The 24456-nt window shown below is 30.9% G+C and overlaps 4 protein-coding genes and 1 long non-coding RNA gene across 6 annotated transcripts; 2 read left to right on the top strand and 3 right to left on the bottom strand.

Moving 5' to 3' along the window:
- The first annotated feature begins 1292 nt into the window (after positions 1-1292).
- COI1 (RNI-like superfamily protein) lies at positions 1293-6060 on the top strand. 2 transcript variants are annotated; one of them, XM_012232549.4, is made up of 4 exons: positions 1293-1590; positions 1921-2422; positions 3824-4295; positions 4892-6060. In XM_012232549.4, the coding sequence occupies exons 2-4, from the start codon at positions 1923-1925 to the stop codon at positions 5711-5713; spliced, it is 1794 nt and encodes a 597-aa protein (XP_012087939.1). In that variant the 5' UTR covers positions 1293-1590; positions 1921-1922; the 3' UTR covers positions 5714-6060. The 2 variants fall into 2 exon arrangements, with proteins under 2 accessions (XP_012087939.1, XP_012087930.1); XM_012232540.4 differs by having other exon boundaries at positions 1910-2422.
- A 6018-nt stretch (positions 6061-12078) lies between these two features.
- Positions 12079-14234, bottom strand: LOC105649136 (transcription factor DIVARICATA). The gene is made up of 2 exons (XM_012235696.3): positions 13180-14234; positions 12079-12845 (listed from the first exon to the last, which is right to left on the bottom strand). The coding sequence occupies exons 1-2, from the start codon at positions 13560-13562 to the stop codon at positions 12362-12364; spliced, it is 867 nt and encodes a 288-aa protein (XP_012091086.1). The 5' UTR covers positions 13563-14234; the 3' UTR covers positions 12079-12361.
- A 1997-nt stretch (positions 14235-16231) lies between these two features.
- Positions 16232-20116, bottom strand: LOC105646657 (laccase-4). Its single transcript, XM_012232561.3, has 6 exons — positions 19910-20116; positions 19290-19441; positions 18836-19080; positions 18620-18748; positions 17601-18518; positions 16232-16734 (listed from the first exon to the last, which is right to left on the bottom strand). The coding sequence occupies exons 1-6, from the start codon at positions 19997-19999 to the stop codon at positions 16604-16606; spliced, it is 1665 nt and encodes a 554-aa protein (XP_012087951.1). The 5' UTR covers positions 20000-20116; the 3' UTR covers positions 16232-16603.
- A 2545-nt stretch (positions 20117-22661) lies between these two features.
- Positions 22662-24395, top strand: LOC110010890 (uncharacterized). The gene is made up of 3 exons (XR_016321293.1): positions 22662-22908; positions 23944-24068; positions 24162-24395. It is a non-coding gene; the product is annotated as an uncharacterized LOC110010890 (long non-coding RNA).
- Positions 23369-23927, bottom strand: LOC149495881 (lachrymatory-factor synthase-like). The gene is made up of 2 exons (XM_089722565.1): positions 23923-23927; positions 23369-23843 (listed from the first exon to the last, which is right to left on the bottom strand). Exons 1-2 carry the CDS (start codon positions 23925-23927, stop codon positions 23369-23371), a joined length of 480 nt encoding a protein of 159 aa, XP_089578691.1.
- Positions 24396-24456: the final 61 nt, after the last annotated feature.

Raw genomic sequence — 24456 nt, 5'->3', positions numbered from 1 at the left:
TTGATATTCTAAATTTTGTTTTTCCTTTTCTTTCAAAACACAAAAACAGATTATTTTATTAAATTAAACATCTGCAATGATTACTAAATAACAGAAATATGTGTTATTATAATAATCAAACTTTATTCTATTCTTTTTTATTTTAATAATTGATTGTATAAACCAGAAATTTCAATAATTCAATAGGAGTTATTAGAAGAAAAGAAATTTTAGATTCCTGATCTCTAATAGATAAAAAATAACAATTTCTATCTTTTTTAGTGAAAATAATTATACATATGTATTTGCCTTGATTGTCATTGTTAAAATTTATCAGGCATATCATATTGATAAGTCTTTTCCTTAGAATAATGCATTTAACAAATAATATAGGTTCAATGATAAAATTATTATTATTATTATTATTCTTGAAGTACCGAAACAATTAAAAATAAATATTTTTTTAACTATTAAATTTTAACCGAGACTTAAATCAAGAAAATCACAGGACAACGAGAAACAAAATAAATTTCTAATCTTGGATAATGGTTACCTTTACAAGAAATTAAGGTTATGTTATTTTTTACAAATTTCTGTTATTTGGGATATTCAGAAAATAAGTCAACGGAAAATATTTTCTTGATTAAAGGAAAATTAAGTCTATTTTTAAGGAAAATAATTTTTCATTTTTTAGAGAGTAAAATATTTTTCGGAGATTGTCAAATATTATAAATCCATATTTTTTTTAATTTATTAATCACTGCAGTCATTATCACCGGTCACCATTTACTATCGACTACCATTACTGACCACTGGCGGCTTTCATAATTTGCATTTTTTTGCATTCTTTTTATATTTAACCATAAAATTTTAAATTATAAAATTTCTATTATTATTAATATTTTTTATAGTCTTATAAAATAAACACTTCAATATCTTAATTAATTTTCAATATTACAACGAAACAACGGAAAATAGATTATTTAAAAAATATTTTTCAGTAAATTATTTTTTTAAAAATTATTTTATAAGCATAAAGTATAGCTTTAAAAAAAGAATAAAAAATAAATAAAATAAATAATAATGTACTGTGGTGAGCACCAACATGTAAGATTAAGAAAGTCTAATAAAATCGTGCCACGTAACCGCCACCCGCGTAAGCGAATGGTAGATAATTTGATTAAATAATGATTTTATAAATAAAAATTTCCCCATCCCCAATTTTGATTGGCTGGACCAGTATAGTTTTGTCGTTTTCTCTTTGTCACTGTTAGACTCTCTCCTTTGGGTTTTTTTGAGGCGCATAAGAGGGGCTGGAGAGTGGAGAGACCCTTAACTAGGGTCCTGATCCATAAATCCACAGATTAACCCAAAACTAAAAACTGTTTCAACTGTCGCCGTCGGATCTCTCTCTCCTTCACCATCACCGTCTGTTCTATCTTCTCTTACCTCTCTCTCTCTCTCTCTCTCTCTCTGTGTCTGTGTCTCTGCTGCTCACTAAACACTGCTTCCATGATTGGTCGCGGTAAGCGACTGCACTCGATTAGTCGATCTGAAGTTGAAGTTGCGATCCGATGGAACCGTTGTCTTTGCCGTTTTCTTGAATCTCCGGTGATTGATTTTTTCTTTTAGCGTCCAATATCACCGTTTTCTTTTTCTTTTATTCAAGAACGTTTCTTTCTATGTTCCTTCCATACCCGTTTTATCCGGCGAGTTAGCTTTTGCGGTTTTAAAGTCTGGTTCATAGATTTTGTTCTCGAATATGTACTTTTTATATTGTATTTGAAGGTTTTTAGATTTTTTGTCAAATTAGTTTTAGCAGGAAGCTTGAAATCCATGAAATTGATTTTGCAACTTGTATTAGTTCGGATTTTGGAAGTTTTGATCGGTCAGTAGCTTGTAAATCTATTAACTAATTGTTTTTTTTAAGGCTTGTTAAAGCGATGGAAGAGGAGAGTCAGGACAGCAAACTCAATAGAATGAGTTGCAGCAGTGGCATGCCCGATGTCGTTTTAGAATGTGTGATGCCGTACATAGATGACCCACGAGACCGCGACGCTGTTTCACTGGTTTGTCGTCGCTGGTATGAGCTTGACGCCTTAACGCGAAAGCATATAACGATCGCTTTATGCTATACCACTAGTCCGGATCGGTTACGACGTCGTTTTAAGCACCTTGAATCCCTAAAGCTGAAAGGGAAACCAAGAGCTGCTATGTTTAATTTGATACCGGAGGATTGGGGAGGGTTTGTGACGCCGTGGGTTAATGAAATTGCCGACTCGTTTGATTGCTTGAAATCTGTTCACTTCAGACGAATGATTGTGAAGGACTCGGATCTGGAGCTTCTCGCTAAGTCTCGTGGTCGGGTCTTGCAGGTCTTGAAACTTGATAAGTGTTCTGGATTCTCTACCGATGGGCTTTTACATGTCGGTCGCTTGTGCAGGTACTGAATTTTGCTTGTAATTCCATAAGAAATGTTGACTCCTGGTTAAATGATGACTTGTTTTATGAGATTTTACCATCTCTTTTTTCTGTTTTTGATTTGCAATAACGTTTTTCTGATTGGTTTTTTTTACTAATTCTTTCGTTGCTTGTCGAGTGTGTTCAAGTTTGTTATTATTTTATTTTATAAAATGTGTTTTATTTGTTTTTTAGCATGTAAGATGTTTGGTGAGAGTTATCATAACCATTGAAGAGGAACTTTCGTGTGAAAGAGGGAACTTAAATACATCTAAGGTTGCTTTCTTTTTCTTTTTTCTTTTTTTTTTTTTTGGCTTGCTTTGTCAGCTTTAAATCTTGGATAATCTTTTGCCTTCTTGTTCAAGCTTCAATAGCTGCATGTGACACATGCTTATTTACTTTCCGTTGCAGTATCTCAAGTTAGTTTCTGATTTTGTATCCTTTATTTTGATCTTGGTGTATGGCAGGAGCTCTGGTGCTTCATGAGTTGCTCTCTTTATAGTTTGCATTCTCTATTTATTTCAGGTCTTGTGGAGAAAATATGTTGCGTTTATTGTTTGGGAAGTCATGAGAGCAATTCTTTTATAATTTTAGAAGAAATTATACCCTTAAACTTGATGGTTGTATCACCTCATTGTTTTTGGTTGCTCCCTTCTCTGATTAGATTTTGCATACAGAAGGAATGTGGCTAGTTTTATTTTAGTCTATTTCAATTCTAACAAATGCATTTTGGAGTAGATTGCTTTCTGGGCTGGATGCTAGTTGCATGTCCTGGTGGCTGCTGCCCCTTTTCTCAAAACATCTTTGCAGATTCAACTTGACATGATTTATTGTTCGAGGATTATATGGTAGAACTAATTGTATGTCCTATAAAGTGGAATTATCATATCCTAATTTTTCTTCTTGATGAGAACTCCTTAAACTATTAGTCATAAAAGTATGGGTTGCTACATGGCAATTTTATTTAGTTTTTTGAGAGTGTAAGACTGTAATGCAAGGAAAATACTAGTAAAAGATGTGAATCTTTACATTTACCTCCACAACTTGGTTTGGTCATTATATGTTGTTTGAGATCTTTGGGCCAATGTTAGTCTCTCTCTCATTTTGTTGGTATGGAGTCGCATCCACCATGTCTTAAAAATCTAATCGTGAAAATGAATCTGTTTTCCCTGTTTTCATGCTGTTTTGAAATTCTCAGTCATTTGATGCATTCTTGACTATTAACTCAGACTGTTGTCCAACCCCTTCTCCCTCCCTCTCTCTTTCTCTCTCTCTCTCTCTCTCTCTCTCTATATATATATATATATATATATATAACATTCCAACTTGTTGCTGTAATAATTGACTGAGGCATTTTGTTGACTATGATTACATGTTTCCGCAGGCAATTAAGAACTTTACTTTTGGAAGAGAGCTCGATTCTTGAGAAAGATGGTGATTGGCTACATCAGATTGCTATTAATAATACAGTTCTTGAGAATCTAAATTTTTACATGACGGAGCTAACCAAAGTCAGATTTGAAGACCTTGAGCTCATAGCCAAAAATTGTCGCTCCTTAGTATCTGTTAAAATTAGTGATTGTGAAATATTGGATCTTCATGGTTTTTTCCATGCTGCAGCTGCTCTAGAAGAATTTTGTGGGGGTTCCTTCAATGATGCACCGGACAAGTATTCTGCTGTGACATTTCCACAAAGATTGTGTCGATTGGGTCTGACCTATATGGGAAAAAATGAAATGCCGATAGTGTTCCCTTTTGCACCCATGCTCAAAAAGTTGGATCTCCTCTATGCATTACTTGACACAGAGGACCATTGTTTTCTAATTCAAAAGTGCTGCAACTTAGAAGTTCTTGAGGTATAATCACAAACATGCTTCTGCTTCTCTACATGATATTGTTGTTTTCATAATTTCTTTTGAATGTGTCTGTTTTGTATGCTTTCTCAATTGGGCATGTATGTATGTTCTTTGTACATTTGACACTGCAGTTTGTTATTCATTCATGATAAATAATTTGATACCCTCTTTTTTTTTTTTTTTTTTTTTTTTTTTTTTTTTTTTTTTTTTAATTGCAATCTTTTCTTTTTAGTGCTTTTAATCCAAACAAAGTGGATGTCAGATATAGGATTCATATGGTTGACCTCGACTAGTTTGCGTCTATAGTTTAGTTGTTGTTATTGTATTTTCAATCTTGAGTGTGGATATGCTAATATAGTAATGTGTGATCCCCATAATTTGACTTTGCATGTGTTGTCGTTATTGGCATAGGTCTTGACTCTTGAGATATTAAATAGCTTTTTGCTAATTAATTTTAATCCTTTTTAAATGAAAGCCCTAAAATGCAGATGGAATTTAGGAAAACTAAAGGTGCCTGCTTTTCCACACGGAGTTTTATATGGAATTTATGTCTGACTTGAGAATATTTTGTTGAATGTATTTTTTGATATTGACAGGCAAGAAATGTTATTGGAGATAGAGGGCTGGAAGTTCTTGCTTCCAGTTGTAAGCGACTAAAGAGACTTAGAATTGAGCGTGGTGCTGATGAGCAGGGAATGGAGGATGAAGAAGGTGTAGTTTCGCAGAGAGGATTGATTGCTTTGGCTCAGGGCTGTCTGGAACTTGAGTACATGGCTGTTTATGTTTCTGATATCACAAATGCAGCACTAGAACATATTGGTGCTTGCTTAAAGAACCTGAATGATTTCCGCCTGGTCTTGCTCGACCGAGAAGAGAGGATAACTGATCTACCACTTGACAATGGTGTTCGAGCTCTATTGAGACATTGTGAGAAGCTCCGGAGGTTTGCTCTGTATCTTCGACAAGGAGGATTGACTGATGTGGGTCTTGGTTATATTGGGCAGTACAGTCAGAATGTGAGATGGATGCTTTTGGGTTACGTTGGAGAGTCTGATGAGGGGCTTTTAGCATTTTCTAAAGGATGTCCTAGTCTTCAAAAGCTAGAAATGAGGGGCTGTTGTTTCACTGAGAGTGCATTGGCTAGAGCTGTGATGCAACTGACCTCTTTGAGGTATCTGTGGGTGCAAGGTTATAAAGCATCGTCAATTCCAGGTCGTGATCTTTTAACAATGGCTCGCCCATTTTGGAACATTGAGTTAATTCCTCTTAGAAAAGTTGCCATGGTTAATCAGGTTGGCGAAGATGCGGTGGTTGAGCAACCAGCCCATATACTTGCATATTACTCCCTTGCTGGACCAAGAACAGATTTTCCAGAGTGTGTTTTGCCCTTGGATCCGATGAGGTTGGTTTCTGCGTAGAGCTGTATATGATGTTGCGTCTCTTTCTTTTCCTGGTAATGCCCTGTTTGTAAATTTCATCCATATTTCTTTTTTTTTTTTTCTTTTTTCATTTTGGTAAGAGGGTTTCGGTTTTAGTTCTAATTTCTATTTCATTTTACCTAGACATTGGTTTTGTAATAAGCTTGCATTTTCTTTGTAATTTGATACTACTTGTACTATTGCTGCACTACTCGTTCTCTTGTGTAGGATCCATTAGCCTAAGATTAGTAGTTTGGAAACTTCATCTTCTGATTTAATGTTGTTGGAAATTGTTGTTACTCATTGAAACTGGGGATGGTTTGAATGGAGCTGATTCACTTGATTCCTGTTTTGCTTTTGTAATGCTCTTTTTTCTACTATTTTACTATTACGACGACGCGCAGTTGTCAACCCTATTGTTTTTTCTTTTCAGATGTAATTGTTCTTGTTTGTGTTTTTGTATATGATTATGTTCTAATTTCTTCTGAATTGTCTGACTGCAGAAAGTAATTTTCTACTAATCAATCTAACTTGGCCTATTTTTATCTTTTTCTTTGTTGTTCTCTGTGAGAGCATTTGAATTTTGAACTCAAGATTTTTGGCTACTGACCTAATGCCATTCTAAAAACCATTCTAAGAAATTGCCACTATCAGTGACGATTTCTTATGCAATTTTTATTTTTTCATTACAAAGGTTTAAGAAATCTTAACTGACAGTAACGGTTTCTTGTCTTCAAAACTATGTCCCTACTTGTGGCATTACTTTTGAAATTATGATTGAAATGTATTATTTTCGTAAATAATATTTAATATGATTTTCTTTAGATCAATACCTCTGATTTTTGCTCACGGTCATCTGCAGTATGTACTTATCAGTCAATTGCAATTATTATGGGTTATGAGGTTGTTTATGGTTGCTTCCCATTTTTTTTTTTTTTGGGTTCTTAGGAAACTAAAAAATAAAAATCAGAGAACGAAAGTATTAATAAATGACAACTAGAAGGGGTGATGTCAAACAGGAAGAGAAATTTTGGGTTAAAAAGTTGACTAAAATCAAAATACCATAAATATTTTGCAGGAAACTAAACCTAAAATTGCAAGAAATAGTAATTAAAAGAAGATTAATATTCTTAAATAGTTTAATAGTAGTTGTATATTAAAAATTGAACCCGAATCTACAATAAAATTATATATAAATACACGCTAGGTTATAAATGAATATGATATATATTTATATATTTATGTTCATACGTTCGTATATTATGTTCATATTGTATTTTCAGGTGAATTTTATTTTACAGCATTTTCAGAGAAATTTTACATGCAAAACGAGTCATTTCGTGAGAATTTTATGTATCGATATAGTATGAAATTATTGCATGTATAATATTTTATTGAAGGGAATATGTACTTTTATTTATTTAATTAAATAAAAATAGTATTATAAAAAAATAAAGAAGTGATAGTGTGATTAATAATATAGCAGTCGACATCTATGCTTTATGAAGGTCAGACATCAAAATGCCTTTTGTGCTTGAAATTTGATAAAAGATAAAAAAAAAAAAGGGCCTTTATATATTTGGTAATAGGTCCCATTAGTAATTTTGGAAAAAATTACAATACAATCGATGTGATTTAAGAAATACAATTAGTCCATCTGTATTTTTTAAAAAATAGACTAAAATGTCTTTATAATTTACTTCCGTCAGATTATAAGGTCATTTTATTCAATTTTTACATCTTTTCTATTAAGTATCTTATAAAATAACAAAAATATACTTTTTGTTTTTAAAAATATAGAAACGGATTAGTTGTATTTTTTAAATTATAAGGACTGCATTGTAATTTTTCTGATATAATATTTACAAAAATTGGACAGAATGACGTAATAGTATAACAGAAGCAAAACAAAAGGATAAATTAATATATTTTAAAATAAATAGAAACTGATTAATTGTATTTCGCAAACTACATGGATTGTATTATGCTTTGGTTGAGTGTCTATTAACCAGATTGCATAATATAATTTTTAATATATTGATTCTCTTAAATGGAAAATGAAATTTTAAATCCGATATCTCGATATTCTATATTATAAAATAAAAACGCGATGTTGCTTAATATATATTTAAAATGGATATAATATGATATTCAGTATCTATTATAAACTTAATGAGAAAAACAATATATATACTCTATTTATTTCAAAATATAAATGCTTTGTAAGTGATTGTTTTCTCCAAAATCTTGGGAGCGGAAATTATTTATTTGTCCTGCGGAATGGGATGGCTGCTGATTTGTCCAACATATTCAATGAACATAAGGACAGAAAATAACATATGAGGCACAAAAACAGAGTAGAAGTAGTTGTTTGGTTACAGGAAGAAATGAATGGGCGGTTGGTGGTCATGAGCTAGATTGGCAATTAGTTAATTGGAGTTATCATATGATTGGTTGGCACAAGGAATATCCATATCTACGCTCCATAATAATATTGAATTTGGGTTTTCTATCAAGTTACCATTTCATTGTTCTTGGATAAAATGTAATGACTTTGACTTTTTGGTTTTTAACTAAATTTGAAAGCTTGACTATTACCTTGAGACCTTCTAAATTAATCCTACCTCCTTTTCATAATATTTCTTGAAAGAATAATTTATTTTAAAATATTTATCCAATTTATAGTTTCAAAAAGTAATAATTTTTTTTCATGTTTACCCTTTGTATATGACAAATAATTATTGCTTCAATTTTTTTAAAAAAATTTCTATTTATTTACTGCTATCTCTGTGTTCCCAAAAATTCTCCACAACTATGATTGGACAAAACATGAGGATTGAAGAGTCTAAAATTTAATTTGATGTTTAGATATATTAAATTAAAGGTAATATAGTTAATTTATTCAATAATTTATTATAACCTAGACAAATTTAATAATTTTCTTAAACGATGTGAAATTCCAAATGTAACAAGTATTATGGAACAGAGAAAATATTCTCTCCGTTTAAATCATTCAATTTGGACCTGAAAATTTTAAGACTTGGATCAACACAAATGGTTGGACCCAGTTTATAATACCAATCTTAGCCCAAGTGAATACAAAACATTGGGTTGCTCCTCAGGCAATGTTAATCCCAAGCTCACACCATTTTGTGAATTAGTCCCAAGCCTGATAATCATACACATATTACTGTGATTGATAATTAAGCACTCAATTTAAGAATTAAGTTCTAAATATTCAAATTTTTACATTAGTTAAACTGTTTAAGAAGTAAACACTCAACAACCCAGTTCTTTAATGTTGAATTGTGTTTTCAAACACCACCTTGGTGAATAATTATTAGTTGACTGTGAGCTAGACTTAAGGGCCTATTTGGCAAAATGCTGTTTTAGCTATTTTGATAGCTATTAACAGTTTTAGTAGCATTTAGCAATTCAAGCAACTTTTTATAAAATGCAAAAAGCTAAATGTTACTGGGATTAATCTTTTATAAAATATTGTCTTAATCTCTAAAAGTTTATTACCGAATATTATAAAAAAATAGTATTTATCAAAACGCTAAAAAGCTACATAAAAAGCGCTCACATAGCCTCAAAAGTTCAACCTCTAAAAGTTAAGTGCAGGCTTGTATCTATTAGAATCATGACAATCTTGAATGGTTAGAATTGATGATAGAAGAGCATGATTAAGCAATCAATTTTACCATTTTTGCCTCCTTTTTTTTGGTACTTGCTGTGGATATCTGATTGTAAGTCTTGTGTTGCTATGAATCTTTTGTAGTTATTCTTTAGATTAAGAGATTTTCAATACCTTTTCCTTCAGTATTTGAAATGTTCAATAGACATTTAATGGTGGAATAGTTGAAGTTTGATTTGACAAAAGAGTAAGAAAATTCTAATCCTATCAGAAAATATGTAAATGGATTTGGCACTTTAAAGTGCACAATGACTTTTAATTCATTTCATAAAAGCATAATCCTACCTTCTACTCCCATGTGAGATGTCAATAGCAATTATTAATCTTTTACCCTTTTTTTTAGCAATCAAAAATGCTAACAAATAATTTAAATCCCTGTCAAAAAAAAAAAAAAAAAAAAAAAAAATCTCATGTTCAAATCTTGGGAAACAGGATGAACCATTTACAGGTGAAAAGAAAAGTTATCGCTAGCGAGCATAATAAGCTGCTAATGAAGATTAGTAAATGGTTTTTGATGAGTTGATTCAACATTTAGTGACAAAAAATATGTGCAGATCATCATTGGACTTTCCTTTTCCATGGAAAGTTGAAATTATACCTACACTGTAACACTAGTGGGTAACTTTCTATGGAGAGGAAGTCAAAGTTAATTGAGGGAAGCACCAAACAACACCCATTAAACCATTTATTCATATTATTTATTTATTTATATGCTTCCTTTCAAACATTAATTCCTCATGTCCACTACTGAATGTAGCAAGCCAATACCATCATTCACTCTAAATTTATTTTTTATCTTTTCCCATAAACACAAAACTAATAGTCAATCTTTTTTAGTACATCAAAAGTTATTTAAAAAAATAAAAGAACTTGTAAATTTGATCTTCTGATCTCATATTATAATTATTAATTTTTTTTTTTTTTTGTATTTTTTTGAAAGTAAAAAAAAGAAAGGAAAGACTAGTTTTATTAAAATTAGAATAAAGTAGGGAGAGTGCTTTCTAATGCAACTTGCAGAAAGGCTGCTCCTTTAGGAGAAATTATTATAAAGTTGGTAGATTTGTCACTTAGTAGGAAAAAGGTTGAATGAAAATAATGAAATATACTATTGATGTTGCTTTCATACTTGGAGTTTTTAATTAAATGCTCAATATGTGGCTCATAGAAATGATATTTATGTGCAAAGTGACATGGGTAGGCACTAAACTTTTCATTGATGGTTTTAATTAGCAAGCAACTATGGTGGCAGCAGAACCCACAATGGCAACTCATACAAAACAAACACAGTAAGAGCATATTAGAGATCATTATTATATATACATATATGATTTCCTTTGACATATGTGAAATGGCCAACCTTTGTGATAATGATTACCAATCTACCTATTCTAGAGGCCTCCAATACTAGAAATAATTCAGACAGATGGAAACCAGGGGAGGAGAAATAGAGTTCTGTAATAATAGCATGAAAATAACCTTATCTAGTTTCCAATTTTAATGAATTTGAATAACTCCAATATCCATTTCTTATTGTCACTCTTTTTGTAATAGCTTTTCATGGAATTAATTATAATTTCTCTTGATTTTTACCTAAACGAGGTTAGCAGTGTTATTTCAACCTGTTAAGCCTTTATTAAATAATATGAATTAAAAAAAATTATAATTTTTCTTTAAAATAAAAATGATTTATTAAATAATATGATTAGACATCAAAGTACTCACAAGAAACGTAAATCCCTTTCACTCTCACCATATAAAATTCATAGCTTTAAGCTGAACTAAATTGTATTCGAACAAAATTTTTAAATTTATATCTAGATTAGATTTGGCACGAGCCAGATAAAAAAATTGATTATGTTGGACCTAGTTTGAACCCGACCCATGATCATGTCTATTTTAACTATGGAGCATCAATAGTCTATGATGGATGGGAAGAAAAAGGGAAAAGAAAAATTCAGAAGGGGAAACATTAGAAATAATAATTCCTAAATAGAAGAGGAATCTTTGAATCACAATTTACACAGAATTAGGATCATATCCCTTCATGGTCAAGCAAGAAGTCAATTTCACAAACATATACACACAGAGCCTAATTTTAAAGCAATAGATACTCAATTCCAATACAAATAAACAAGTTAGTGCATAAAATCTAAGCACAGTTGCTAGTGAATATAAAGAATCACAAAAAAGCATTTATGCTTCAAGAAAACCAGTAAAAGAAAGCTACCATAATATGCTGACAAGCAAAACAACAGTCTTGCCACCATATTGACACAATTGGGTTGGCAGAAAGAGAAATATCATGGAAAAAAGGTGAAGGTGGGATTGGTTCAAGAAAAAAAAAATTGCACAGAAAATGTAAAAACATGGATTTAAGAAGCATGTGATGCTCTCTCAATTGAGTGGAATGCAAACTCAGCTGCAACTAAAATGATGGATTGGTGATCCTCAAAGCTTTGGTCAACTTGGCCTTATTGAAATTCTTAAAGCTAAGAATAGCTCTGTTCAGGAAAAAAGAAATGCAATTAGATACCATAGAATTTCAAGAATAGTGTAGAGTGAGTCAGCTTCTAACTCGGCCTTATGCCTTTAGATTTGCCTTTTGACATCTGCAGCAAAAAAATTTTACCTAATTCACATATTATTTTACTATTCTTGAAGAACAAAGTTGAGAATGACTAAGATTTTTAGCATCAGAATTACAATCTTCAAGATTTTGTCTACAGAGAAAGAATTTATAAAGCAGAAAGAGTGAATCAGCAGCCATATTAAAGCTGCTTTTAGATACATGCTAAGCTTAGAAGATTTCATTGGAATTCTGAGACATCATAGGATATGAACCTTCAGTTTATGGTCAGAAAACAATTAACTGAACCACATATATAGAACAAAACACAAATCAGGTTTAGAAATTGGATCCACTGACATGAACAAGGGCAGCCATAGCCTCCTTAACCGCGAATTTGATGTCTCTGGAAAACCAAATTATGTGGGTTGATGTGAGTCTCACGATATGCACTGCCATAAAGATTTTGCCCTTGAAGTTTGAGGGTATTTGAAGCAATATCATTTTGAGTTGACATAAGTAAGTTGCTATGAGTAGAATCAAAGACCATTATTGATTCATCCTTTGAGGGGTTCCAATCAACCAACATTTTCTGCATGCTAGAAGCCTTTTGCTGCAACAAAAGGGCATTAGATTGCTCTACAGACAAATGTCTATTGCCATCTGATATAGCAGTATCATTGAGATTGACGGTTGTGATATCATGAATACTTGGTCTTCTCTTATCTTTCACCCCAGAAAGCTGCTGCCTTATGAAATACTTCTGTGCATGGCTTGCCACTTGAGTTGGAGTTTTAGAAACTACAAAATTTCTGGATATATTCCTCCAATCCCCTTTACCATGGGTTAGAAGCCCCATAAGGAACCGCCTGTAGTTGATCACAATCATCATCATCCATTAGAGAAACAAATATATAATACAATAGGGTGTAAGATATAAATAATCATCTCCAAACAAACATGCAATAAATTTGAACCATCTATGATTACAGTCAGGCTTCTGCAACTAATAAATAAATTAGTTTAACTTAAATTCTCTGTCCTAGTTCAAAAGAATTTATCAGATTTTAACCCGTCAGCTAGTTTTCACATACTTCACCTAATAAAATCATGAAAAACACACAAAAATTAGCACTATTAGAGACAAGCTATGAGCTCATGGAAAGAAAGAACACAATAACAGAATTAATGACAAAAGAAGACCTGTGTTCATCTTCAGTCCATGGAACACCTTTCTTCCTCTCCTGATCACCATTTTTAGTAGGCAAAGGCCTCTTTCTATAGGCATCAAAATCGCGGTCATCAACCCACTCCAATGTAAAAGGAGAGCTGAGGTAACCAGGAATTGGTACTTTCCCAGCTTCAATGTCGCTGACATCCATTTCTAGCTCCCTATATTGCTTAATCACATCATAAACTGTCTTTCCTGGAATTCTTGCTGCTACTTTTGTCCATCTATCTGGTTCATGTTCATCGTACATAGCCAAAGCCCTTTCAAACTCCTTGTTCTCCTCTTTAGTCCATTCTGTGCTTTGATTGAACCAATTTGAATTTGACATGCAAAAAGCGGGATATAGAGTTTCCATGCCTATTTCTACTTAAAAATGCAATTGCTTACAACAAATTCATATTGAACTGAAACACAGCATATGCAAAGTTTGAGTCTTATTATAATATGAAATGGCATTAAATTTAGAATCTCTTTTTCTTAGCAAAATTAGTAAAAACTTACGAAACCAATAAAGACCCAACTTTTAAGAATCTGAAAGAATCCAGAAAAGAGGCTTTAAAAGAAAAACAAAAATTTGATCTTCTCAACAGGAATGAAACCTGGGGCAAATCCCAGATTTTGATTTTTAAAATGAAGCAGAGAATTTGAAAAAAGGAAAAGAAAGGAAATCAAAACTTGAAGAAAATGAATCACTAACTCATATTTTATACCCATAAAATTTGCAACACTATTACAAAAAGCACTAATAGCAATATTGTCAACTAGGAAAAGGCAATCAAGTGGTGAAAGAAGACAACAGACTTGCTCAGAGATCAGCAGGACAGTAAAAGATAGCAGAAAGAGAATATATAGACTAAATTAGAGAGAGAACAATTGAGCGAGTGATATCAAGAACAGAAGAATCAGAAGGAAGGTATAGTTTTTTGGAGTTTGATTTGGTTGAGTTAAGGTGAAAAGAAGAGTTTTTGAGAGAGAAAAGGAGACTTAAAAGGTGGCTGCTTGGCATTGGAGTGTGGCACTAAGACTGGTGATACAGTTTATTATTATATAGGGAAGAGAAGGAAACATTAACACCATAACAGGTTTTATTTATTAATTTATATAATTTTAAATACAATCATAAAATATGAATGTGAAAATAAGCAAATGAATATTATAAAAGGTGAATTGAATGTAGAGTGAATAAATAAATGTAATAAATTATAAACAAGTACAATAAATAAATATTTACATAGAAAGATTTTGAAAAAACATGTAAATATGATAGACAAGGCTAGGACTTGAGTTATACCTATAAAAATAATAACACAGTTTCAAATGTAGAAGCTTAGTTACAGAATTACAACGAATAAAAATGCAAAATTTTAAATATTTAATGGCTTAATACATAAATTCATTCTGTACTTTTCATAAAAAATTTTGTGATATTCTTAAATTTTATTTTGATCTGTCAAGAATTTCAATTTGTAAAATTATACCAATTAAACAATTTAATTGACTCTTAAACACTTTAAATTATAAATTAGATCGATCAAATAATTAAAAAATGTGAAAATTATTATTTCAAAAGTTGTATTAATCACATGTGCCAAATCTATATTTTACATATAAAAGCTAACATACTTAAAAACATTAATGTTGTTAGCATGATAAGGTATAAGATTATTACAAAAAGCAAAATTCATATACCATAAGATCAATTTTAAAGTTTAGGGTTGCCACGAAATTTTTTATTAAAGTTTAAGTGTTAAATTACGTATTTCGAACTACATTTAGAGGGTATGCACATAACCTTAAACTTAAATGGGAAAAATACTAAAATTAAGAAAAACGAGTTAAATAGGAAAATTGAAAATAAAGGAAATACTAGATAATAACAAAATACTTAATGTGAATCTAAAAATCCTAGAGAGTACTTGAAAGACCAAAAAGTTACCGTTATTTCTCAAGTTGATAGGTATTATTCTACATCAACGTTATGTTTTTCTACTTCCTTGATCCATTTCATTTTATGGCATAAGGATGTGAATGTGCGCTGAGAGTTAATGATGTTCTCTTCATTTCCAATACCACCGTTTTTCATTTACTATGCATGGAGTTCAAAAGAGCTTATTTCTTTGTATTTTGTCTTTTATCTTTTGCGAAAGCATTAGAGTTTACTCGTAGAGATCAGATTTTTATTTTTTATTTTTTTAATTTCCCAAGAAAACAGTTCAAAAGAAAATAAAAAAAAAAACAGAAAATAAAAAACATAATGATAAAAAAAATTTTATACAAAAAATTAAAATAAATTCGTAATTCTCATTAATTAAAAGATAAAGTATTGAAATGCATATTTAAAATTTTTTAACACGTATTATTTATTTATTTATAATAATATTATCAAACTTTTATCATTTAAAAATAAGTGTCTTCACTATAGACATATATAAAGCAATTGCATATTTTCAACTTAATTATACAAAAAAAAAAAAAAAAAAAAAATCAAATACTTTGTAATTTTAGTTAATGAAATTGTAAGTTATAAAATTACAAAATTTTCCCCTTTGTCTTTTCTAATATTTTTGTATCATATTTCATATTATAATCAAATAAAATTTTACTACAAAAATAAATCAAATTGATTATAATTAAAATTATTAACATTTTCTCAAAATCCTATTAATTTCAAAAAAAAAAAAAAAAAAAAAAAGAGTGAAAGCTAATTTGATTTGGTAATACTACCTAATTTGCAAGTTGCATAAAACACATCAGTTAGCGCCTGTAGCTCAGTGGATAGAGTGTCTGTTTCCTAAGCAGAAAGTCATAGGTTCGCCCCCTATCTGGCGCGTCAAAGGTTCTTAACATTTTTTCCATTAAAATCCAAAATTTACTTTATTCTACAGTTTGGTCTTGAAGTATTTGATAATTGAAATTTTAACATATTTTCCATTAAGAACCTTGAACTTTGCCTTATTAGCAATTTTGCCCATGAAATTTGATTGACACAACTTAGTTCTTAAACTAAGTATTTTCTAATCGTAATTTTTATGCAAATGAAACGATAAGAAACTCATTATTTTTTTGTTTACACTTTACAATTTAAGAAAAAAATATTACAAGAATGTACGTATATCTCATCAAGTACACTACTCATAGTGTGAAACAAATTTCTGTCGTAGAGAAAATAAATTGATAAGCATAATTATCTTTTACATCATTTATTATTCACTCATTTTCGAGTAATTCCCCTTTGTTTAAAAATAGAACTCAGATTTTCTCTGTTCTTTATTTCCTTTATTATAATTTTTTTTTTAGATTTTTGTGCATATAAGCCTCAATTCACACTCTTCTACTCCTCTCAATGCCTAGTTTTTGTATATGCTTTGCTTTCAAAGCAGCTTCATGTATACATTTCTAGCACTTAGGAAGGTCACTTGGAGGTGGCAGCAGCGACTCATTTGGCCCTTTCCCATTATCCACTACAAATGCCATCTTTAATCCCCATGATGTGTGCACTTCCAAGTGGCAATGCATAAACCAAACACCTACACCAACACAAAATTCATGTTAATAATTATAACTAGTTCTTATCAATCATTTCTATCAAAATCCTATAACATACTCCGATGGGTGAGATTGATTATGAAAGAAGTTCTCTTAACCAAAAGTTTTGAATTTGAATTCTAGATATATAGTCCTTTTAAACTTTTAGAAGAGAGCATTATGCTGCTTTTGTAGATTTATTCAACGCGATTTCAGATTAGTCGGACAAGTGGACTTGAAATAGTAAATGATTAAAAAAAAACTATAAATATACATCAAGACATGCAATTCTAAAACATAATTTTTTAACAAGTATTTATCAGGGAATTGATATTTATTAATACTCCGCTTAAAAAACCTTAAAAGAATTTCTACTGATAACATACATTTTATTTCAAAAAAAAAAAAGAAAACTCGTAAACAATTTCATTCTTGCCAAGGCAATATATATATATATATATATATATATATATATATATATATATATATATAGAGGCATGTGTAGGTGCTACCTCCTTGTCAAGAAAAAGACTAATTAATTAGAGAAGATACATATTAGTTAGCTCCTCCAAAATTAACCTAAAAAATGATTAAATTTATAAAATTAAATTTAAGTATTGATTAAATTAGCTCCAAATAAACATAATAAGATTAATAAAAATTTAAAACCTTGTGATTTTATCAAGGGATTTCATTTCAGACTAAGATAATTAATGTTAAACACAAGTTAAATACTTATTTCCTTGTTGTGTAGCTCATAGCTCCGTACGGTTAAAAAATAAATAATAATATGAATAAATTATATTTATAAACAAAGATAAAAAAAAAAAAAAAAAAGGAAGAAGAAAGAAATTAATCAGATAATTACCTGGGTTATCTGCTCTAAATCTGATTGCAGCCCATCCACCAGTAGGTACACTATCAGTATTCCTTTCGACAGGATCAACAAGATTAAATTTCTTAGGATCATTAACAGGATCGAAATTCCCAACTCCTCTCCCAACAACAAAGAAATTAGATCCATGAAGATGAAAAGGATGGCTTTCAGGTGCAATTATACCAGTACCTTGTAAAACAACTTGAACTGTAGAATTAAAAGACAATCTATATAGTCTAGTCCCATTCTTCGTAGCAAGACCACCCGTATAATTCCCAGTATAATTAAAAGGATTAGGTGGAGTTGCCGGAAAATCATCTGTAAAAACCCCTCTAATGTTGTAATAATGTGCTTGGAGTAAAGCTGTAGTTGGCATTATAAATGTAACATTATTAATATCTCCAACTGCTCTGCTACCATTAAGACATGTAGAGCAAGAATTGATTCCAACTCCAATGGCAAAATATAAAGAATGGTCTACTGTTAATGGGACATTGGCCGTGTAATTTTTGGAGTTTAGGCTTTTAAGGTTGTCTACAAAGTTTCTTGCTACTAATGTTGCGTTTATAGGAGGTGTTGCTGTAAGAACTGGAGGGGAAAAAGCGACGGTATCCTGGTAACGCAAGAAAGCAATGGCTGTTAGGTTATCAACAGCAACAATTGTGTCCATAAATGGAGATACTGCTATTAAGAACTTGCCAGTTGATTGATCTGCATTTAGCAGAACAGTTGTTGTTTGGCCTGGACCCATAAATAATGTATCAGTATTAAAGGGTTTAGTATAGCATGCGTCGACTTCAAGAACAGTTAGATTGTGTCCTGCAATCTTGAAAAATAGCTCATCGTTTACTGCTGCATTTACAATACGTATCAAATAGGTCTTGCCATGTTCTACATGTAATGTGTAGCCTGCATATATATAGAAAAATGTTGTCAAACTCGAGAACTATATAATCGATTAGAGTTAACTCAGTTGATAAATCGTATTATATATATATATATAAGTATACCCTGAGAAGTACAACCAGGAACGGGTCCTGGATGGCCATTAATGGTGTGAGAATCTGATATATTGGGTGGAAAACCAGTTTGCATTGCTTGATTGATCACTGCTTCAGTATCTGCTTTCCACCATTCACCTACAAAAATATATTGACTATTTAAAAAAAAAAAAAATTCAATTGCATAACAAATCTTAATATAACAAAAATTCAAAATGATCTGACCTAATATGATGAGTTTTTCCTTGTTCGGTTTTGGAAAAGGGTAAGGAACACCTTTCTTAGGCAAGATGACAATGGCACCATGTACCGTTGTTCTTAGCCATGAAATATGTGCATGCCAGAGAAGTGTCCCTCTTTGCCCAGTAAGAGTGAAATTGTAAAGGTAACTTTGTCCCGGCTGAATTGGGCACTGCGTAATATATGCTGGCCCGTCCGCCCAGCCCGTCCGCAACTGTCTCACCCCATGCCTGTAAATAAAAAATAAAAAAAAAAAAATTTCAATGAATTAAACTAAATTAATTATTTTTTTATAGGTACAAGGGAGGAAGGAAGGTGAGAGCGGTTCTAACCCAGCTCAATCATGCAAGTGCATGGGAGCATAATGTCAGGATAAAACCTGATTCCCGATTATATTTATTAGTCTGATATGCAATTATGATTTTTTTATTATTCTTACCAGTGGATAGAAACATTATATTTGACACTGTTGATGACCTTCAAATTGATATTATCATCTTCCCTTGCATAAAGAGTTGGGCCAGGAAACTTTCCATTGATAGTGACAATAGATTTACTTGAACAAAGCTTTGTTGTGTTCTTCATAACCACCTGCATGAATTTGTGAAATTTGTGCTTTCAGTTCTTTTTTTTATCCTCATATGCAAAAGTTGCCTCAATTTTTAAGGTTAAAATGGTGTTTGGATTTGATAGTAAGTGACACTATCCCAATAGATTCTTTTTACTTGATAGGTTATTAAATGAAATAGGCTTAGTTGGTAAGTCTTCATCGTCATTCCAAGTAAGAGAAACATGACAAAAATTCTCTTCAACTTAAAAAACATGACAGATTAAGGTTATGACATAGTTAATTTCAATATTATCAATTCAGGCATCCTTTTAGTCTTTCAGAAAATTATGAAAGATACATAATTATTGTTAGAAATATTTTGGAAGGACCAAGCACTACTAGAGTAAGTTCTTTTTTTTTTTAAAAGAAAAAATTATTATTAGAGTATGCTAAAAAAAAATAATGAAGATAATTTAATTAGCACACTTCACACATTTAACACTACTTACTGTAAAATTATAATGACGAACAGCAGAATCAACAAAAGCCGGAGAAAAGAAAATGAGAAGTAACATTGTCCGAACCCAACAACATTCCATTTCTTCTTCTTCTTCTTCTTCTTCTTCTTCTTTTGCTTTCTTGTTTGTGTTTGTTTCTTGAGAAAAATCGATCTATGGAATATTATGATTATGTTGGAACTCTAATGTATGACTAATGAACTCAAGTTTATAAAGGAAAAAAAAGATGCAATGTCATTTTAGGCTATTAGGTAAGTGAAAATTGCAGTCATGTTTCCTCTTGATGAGGGTTTTCTTGCATGCTACACAAACATCTCGTCCTCTTCATTTGGAACTAAGCTACCATGACCTTGTTGCCATTTTCAATTGACTGAAACCTTTCTCTGTAACTTGAAATGTACAGCCCAGCTGTATTTCTATATACATATATGTCTCTCTCCAACCTAAGATATATATAAATTATACCTTGCTTCTAAAGCCTTGTATTATACTATGTCTTCAACTATTATTACATAATAGTTATATATACATTGAGAGCTAATATTGACCAAGTGCCTACAGGTTTTGCCCTCTAACTTTAAATTCTGGCTTCATATCTATACACGTACGCGTACACGTGTGCACACTTATATACCCGTTCCATTTTGGAGTTTCCAGTCTTTCTTTTCATATGAAAAACGTTTTATATGTATTGAACTCCTGACTTTGCAGGAATTGTCCACTAAATACACATCTTACCGCTTGAGTTATTCTAAGATTCTCAGTTATATATTTGTTTTCATATCATTTTCATCTATATGTATAGTTAGTTGAGTAATGTGTGTAGGTATATAAATACATATAACTAGTTGGGAAAAGGTAGCAGCCGAAATAGCCTTCCAGAAGAGTATAGAATTTAAAGCATGCATAGATGATAGATGGTGACTGTGGTGGTGGGTAATGTTCTAAATGTATGAAACCTTAATATAATACAGATTTTGTAGTTGAGAAATGATTTTCATATATCAATATCTATGGCTTGGCTGCATTTTAAAATTCATGCTTAAAGAAAAGATAATTAGATTTTGGATTTGAACAGCTAAAATCGATTGCCTATCAACATCTTTCTTCATTATTTTATTCTCGAAACTCCCTTTTTTAGAATAAATAAATAAAATTATTAGCTAATTTCTTCCTTAATTTGCAAGCATACACAGACACAGACAACACATGATTCCATAATTCAAAATAAATTAATTTTGGCTTTATTAGCATGAATGGAAAACAATAGTCATGTACCATTTTATAATAACATGTAATTGTCATTTATCAATTTTCCTTTCAGTGAAAACCTCAAGTGATCAATTATGTTGCATTTTCAATTTTAAAGCTGTTATATTATTCCCTTTCATGTATTTTTCTCAGCAGGCTTTGTCATGTTTGTGTACATGCATTATGTTTATGAATATTAGGAAAACAAAGTCGAATACGACTTAACTAATTTCAGCCACCATCACTTACTGAATTGAATTTTAAATTAATACCAAATTTTAAAGTTTAAATTTATTATATCAAATATAAAATTCATTTGTAAATAAATTTTAAATAGAATTCATTTAAAATCAATTATATATTTTAGAATGATTGATTATATCAAATGGACCTAATTAAATCACTAAAACTGTGTCTTTTCTTTTTAATAATGTGAACATTAATTAATTTTAAAGCAACAAAATGGTAAGATTCATCCATATATTAAAAATTCGACCATATTTTTATTGATTTCTACAATATACAATATGCCAGAAATTTAATTATTTTAATATATTTTAATATATTTTAATTTCATGGTCAAGTGTCTCAATTTTATTTTTTTGTCAAACAATAATAATTTCATTGAAGTTCCCAAGTGACTAAAACCTCATGTTTTGCAATTTTTAGAATACATAAAATGTTAGAGGTTCGAAAGATTGGAAATTAATCTGAAATCAATGGAGTATTAGGATTGAAATTCAAGAAGCTTCTATATATATAATATACTAAATAAAAGATTGATATTAGGTTAATAGTTTAGTAGTGGGGTGACTATTTTTTAATATAGGAGATTTAAGTTTAAATGCTGATAATAAGTATGTTTTTATGTAATAATTTCTTATTTCGCTTGGTTTAACGTTATAAAAAGTTAAAATTTAGGATTGCAACAACACATAAAATAAAAATAATAATAATAATAATAATAATAAAAAGGGAGAAAAGCAATATGCTCAAAGCTCCATTTTTGACTCATTTGATTGCTTACATAGAACTCCACCAACAAATGCAATGGAAAGTCCCAATTAATTAAAATCTCTGCCTTTCCTTGAAGAGGTACTTCTTACAATACAAACATGTTTAACATATTTTAAATTTCTTTATTGGGGTCAAAGTGATTTGATTTCATATATACTCTATCAATTTGATTCTCTGTACATTCTTCAAGTGAGTTAAACCTTCAAACACAGATCTTTATTACATATTTACACTACTTAATCAATTAAGCCATTCAATAATTTACGCAATTTTCTTTTTGTTGTGCGGTGCCCACTCAAGTAGGACCCACAATAAATTTGAAAAGAAAAAAAAAAAAGAAAAACGTGTTATTTGAAAATGTCAAAAAGTTGGCAGAAGGTTGGCAACCAACCATTACCTAAATGGAGAGCCGTGTGTAACTCACACACGGTTCTCGCATTACCTCTCCTATAAATAGGAGAGGATTTGCTTCATTTGCAGTACACAACAGAGGAAGGAAAAAAAAATATATAGAGAGAGAGTTTATCTAGTTTTAGGAAGGGATTCCTAAAATTAGGAGAGAGAAAAATAGTGAGAAAATTATTATGGGGTGTTTTTGGAAACACTTTGTGTGCCACTATCTTTTGTATTACTCTCTTTGTGTACCTACTATTTTTAATAATGGAAGAATGATTCGGAATTTGTCCCGTGGAAGTAACCCTAAACAGTTGAGGGTGAACCATGTAAATTTCTGTGTGTCACAAGTTTATTTTTTTGCTGCGTTAATTTTTTCTTAATTGGTTGAAAGGGTCCAACAAGTGGTATCAGAGCTGATGCCCAACAACTGGTATCAGAGCTGATGCCTAACACTTTTGTCTTTTTTTAACTTTTTCTTCTATATCTCCTATCTTTCCTTCCCTTTAACATGTATGCTCTTAATGACATATCTTTGATGACATTTATATATTCACAAGATGAATATTGCAGAAACGATGATGTTATATGGATTTTTTATCATATAAGATTAGAAATGATCACATTCGACAAAAGGTTCAATTAAGTAGCACGAGTTGAGAGTAAGACAAGAGAAGGACCTACAGCTTTCTAACATTAGTGCGGACTTTCTTATGAACACAGTGAAAATTGAAACGGTAGATTCATATAGTCAAACCTTAACTAATTTGAGAGTATATATATGTAAATTTATTTTGATGCAGCTTTTATTGCAGCTTCTATCCTATTAATACATGATTTATAAAGAAATCCCAAATAGTCCATTATGTTGTCCTCAGAAGCACCTTCTAAAGGGTCAATCTGAAATGACCAATTAACTAAAGTTGAATCATCTCCATAATCCACAAGTTTTAATGTATTTACTGATCCATCTAACCCTACATTGCTTGCTTCCATTTTGTAAACATAGTTATATGATGTTAAGTCCATACAAACCAACCTCTCTTTAATCCATGACCTTTCACCATCTTCTTGGGGGAACATGAAGCCGGAGACTAACCGAACATAGCCAGGAACTCCTTCATCTCCGACCAAGTCAGTGCATCTCTCAACCATTGGCATCCATTCTGGTAGTCTTTTAGTTTCTGAAACTATGCTCCATACTTTTTCTATACGTGCATCAACTAGGCCTCCAACCGATCCACGCCATTTTTGTTTTTCACCTCTAGTGCCTATTTAAGGATGGAATGTATACTAGATTAGTATATTAAATCAAAAATTGGATTTAATAGTATTAATTTAACATCATTTTATACTATTCACAGCTTTTGCAGGGAGGTTGTTTCCGTGGCTTGAGAACCCATCACACTCGGCTCGTAAGACTATTACTCGAAACGTTCAAGATGCTGTCAAACGTTGGTGATAAAAATATTACTAGTCTAATACAAAGGTATTTGAACTCAAAGAAGAGAATGCATACCATATTTATAGTTTCTTGTTTGGTATTGAGTACTTTCTAAGAACAATTTAAACTAACTTGCAGGCTTATCTTCATATAACGCAGAAAAATCTAGCTTATTGAACTATGAGCATGAGTTGAAATAGCAGATAGAAAAGCCGGTTGTGAGAAAAATACTCATTATTTGTTGTGAAGGAATCCTATGAAGAAATGTAACAGTTGTAATGTTCTTATTAAGACAGAACTATTGATAACTCCAAGACTACACCTTTGGAATTTACAATTGTTTAAAAAACATTCTTCTGATAGATTGATAAATAGCTTGTCTTAATTCAGTACATGTTTTGATTAACTGCAATTTCATTGAAGAACATAGCAG

Source organism: Jatropha curcas, chromosome 6 (genome assembly GCF_041381405.1).
Source record: "Jatropha curcas cultivar XTBG-Jc1 chromosome 6, XTBG_Jcur_1.0, whole genome shotgun sequence".
Taxonomy (NCBI): Eukaryota; Viridiplantae; Streptophyta; class Magnoliopsida; order Malpighiales; family Euphorbiaceae; genus Jatropha; species Jatropha curcas.
Note: the sequence above shows the minus strand (reverse complement) of the source record. Positions and strands in the feature narration are given on the sequence as shown.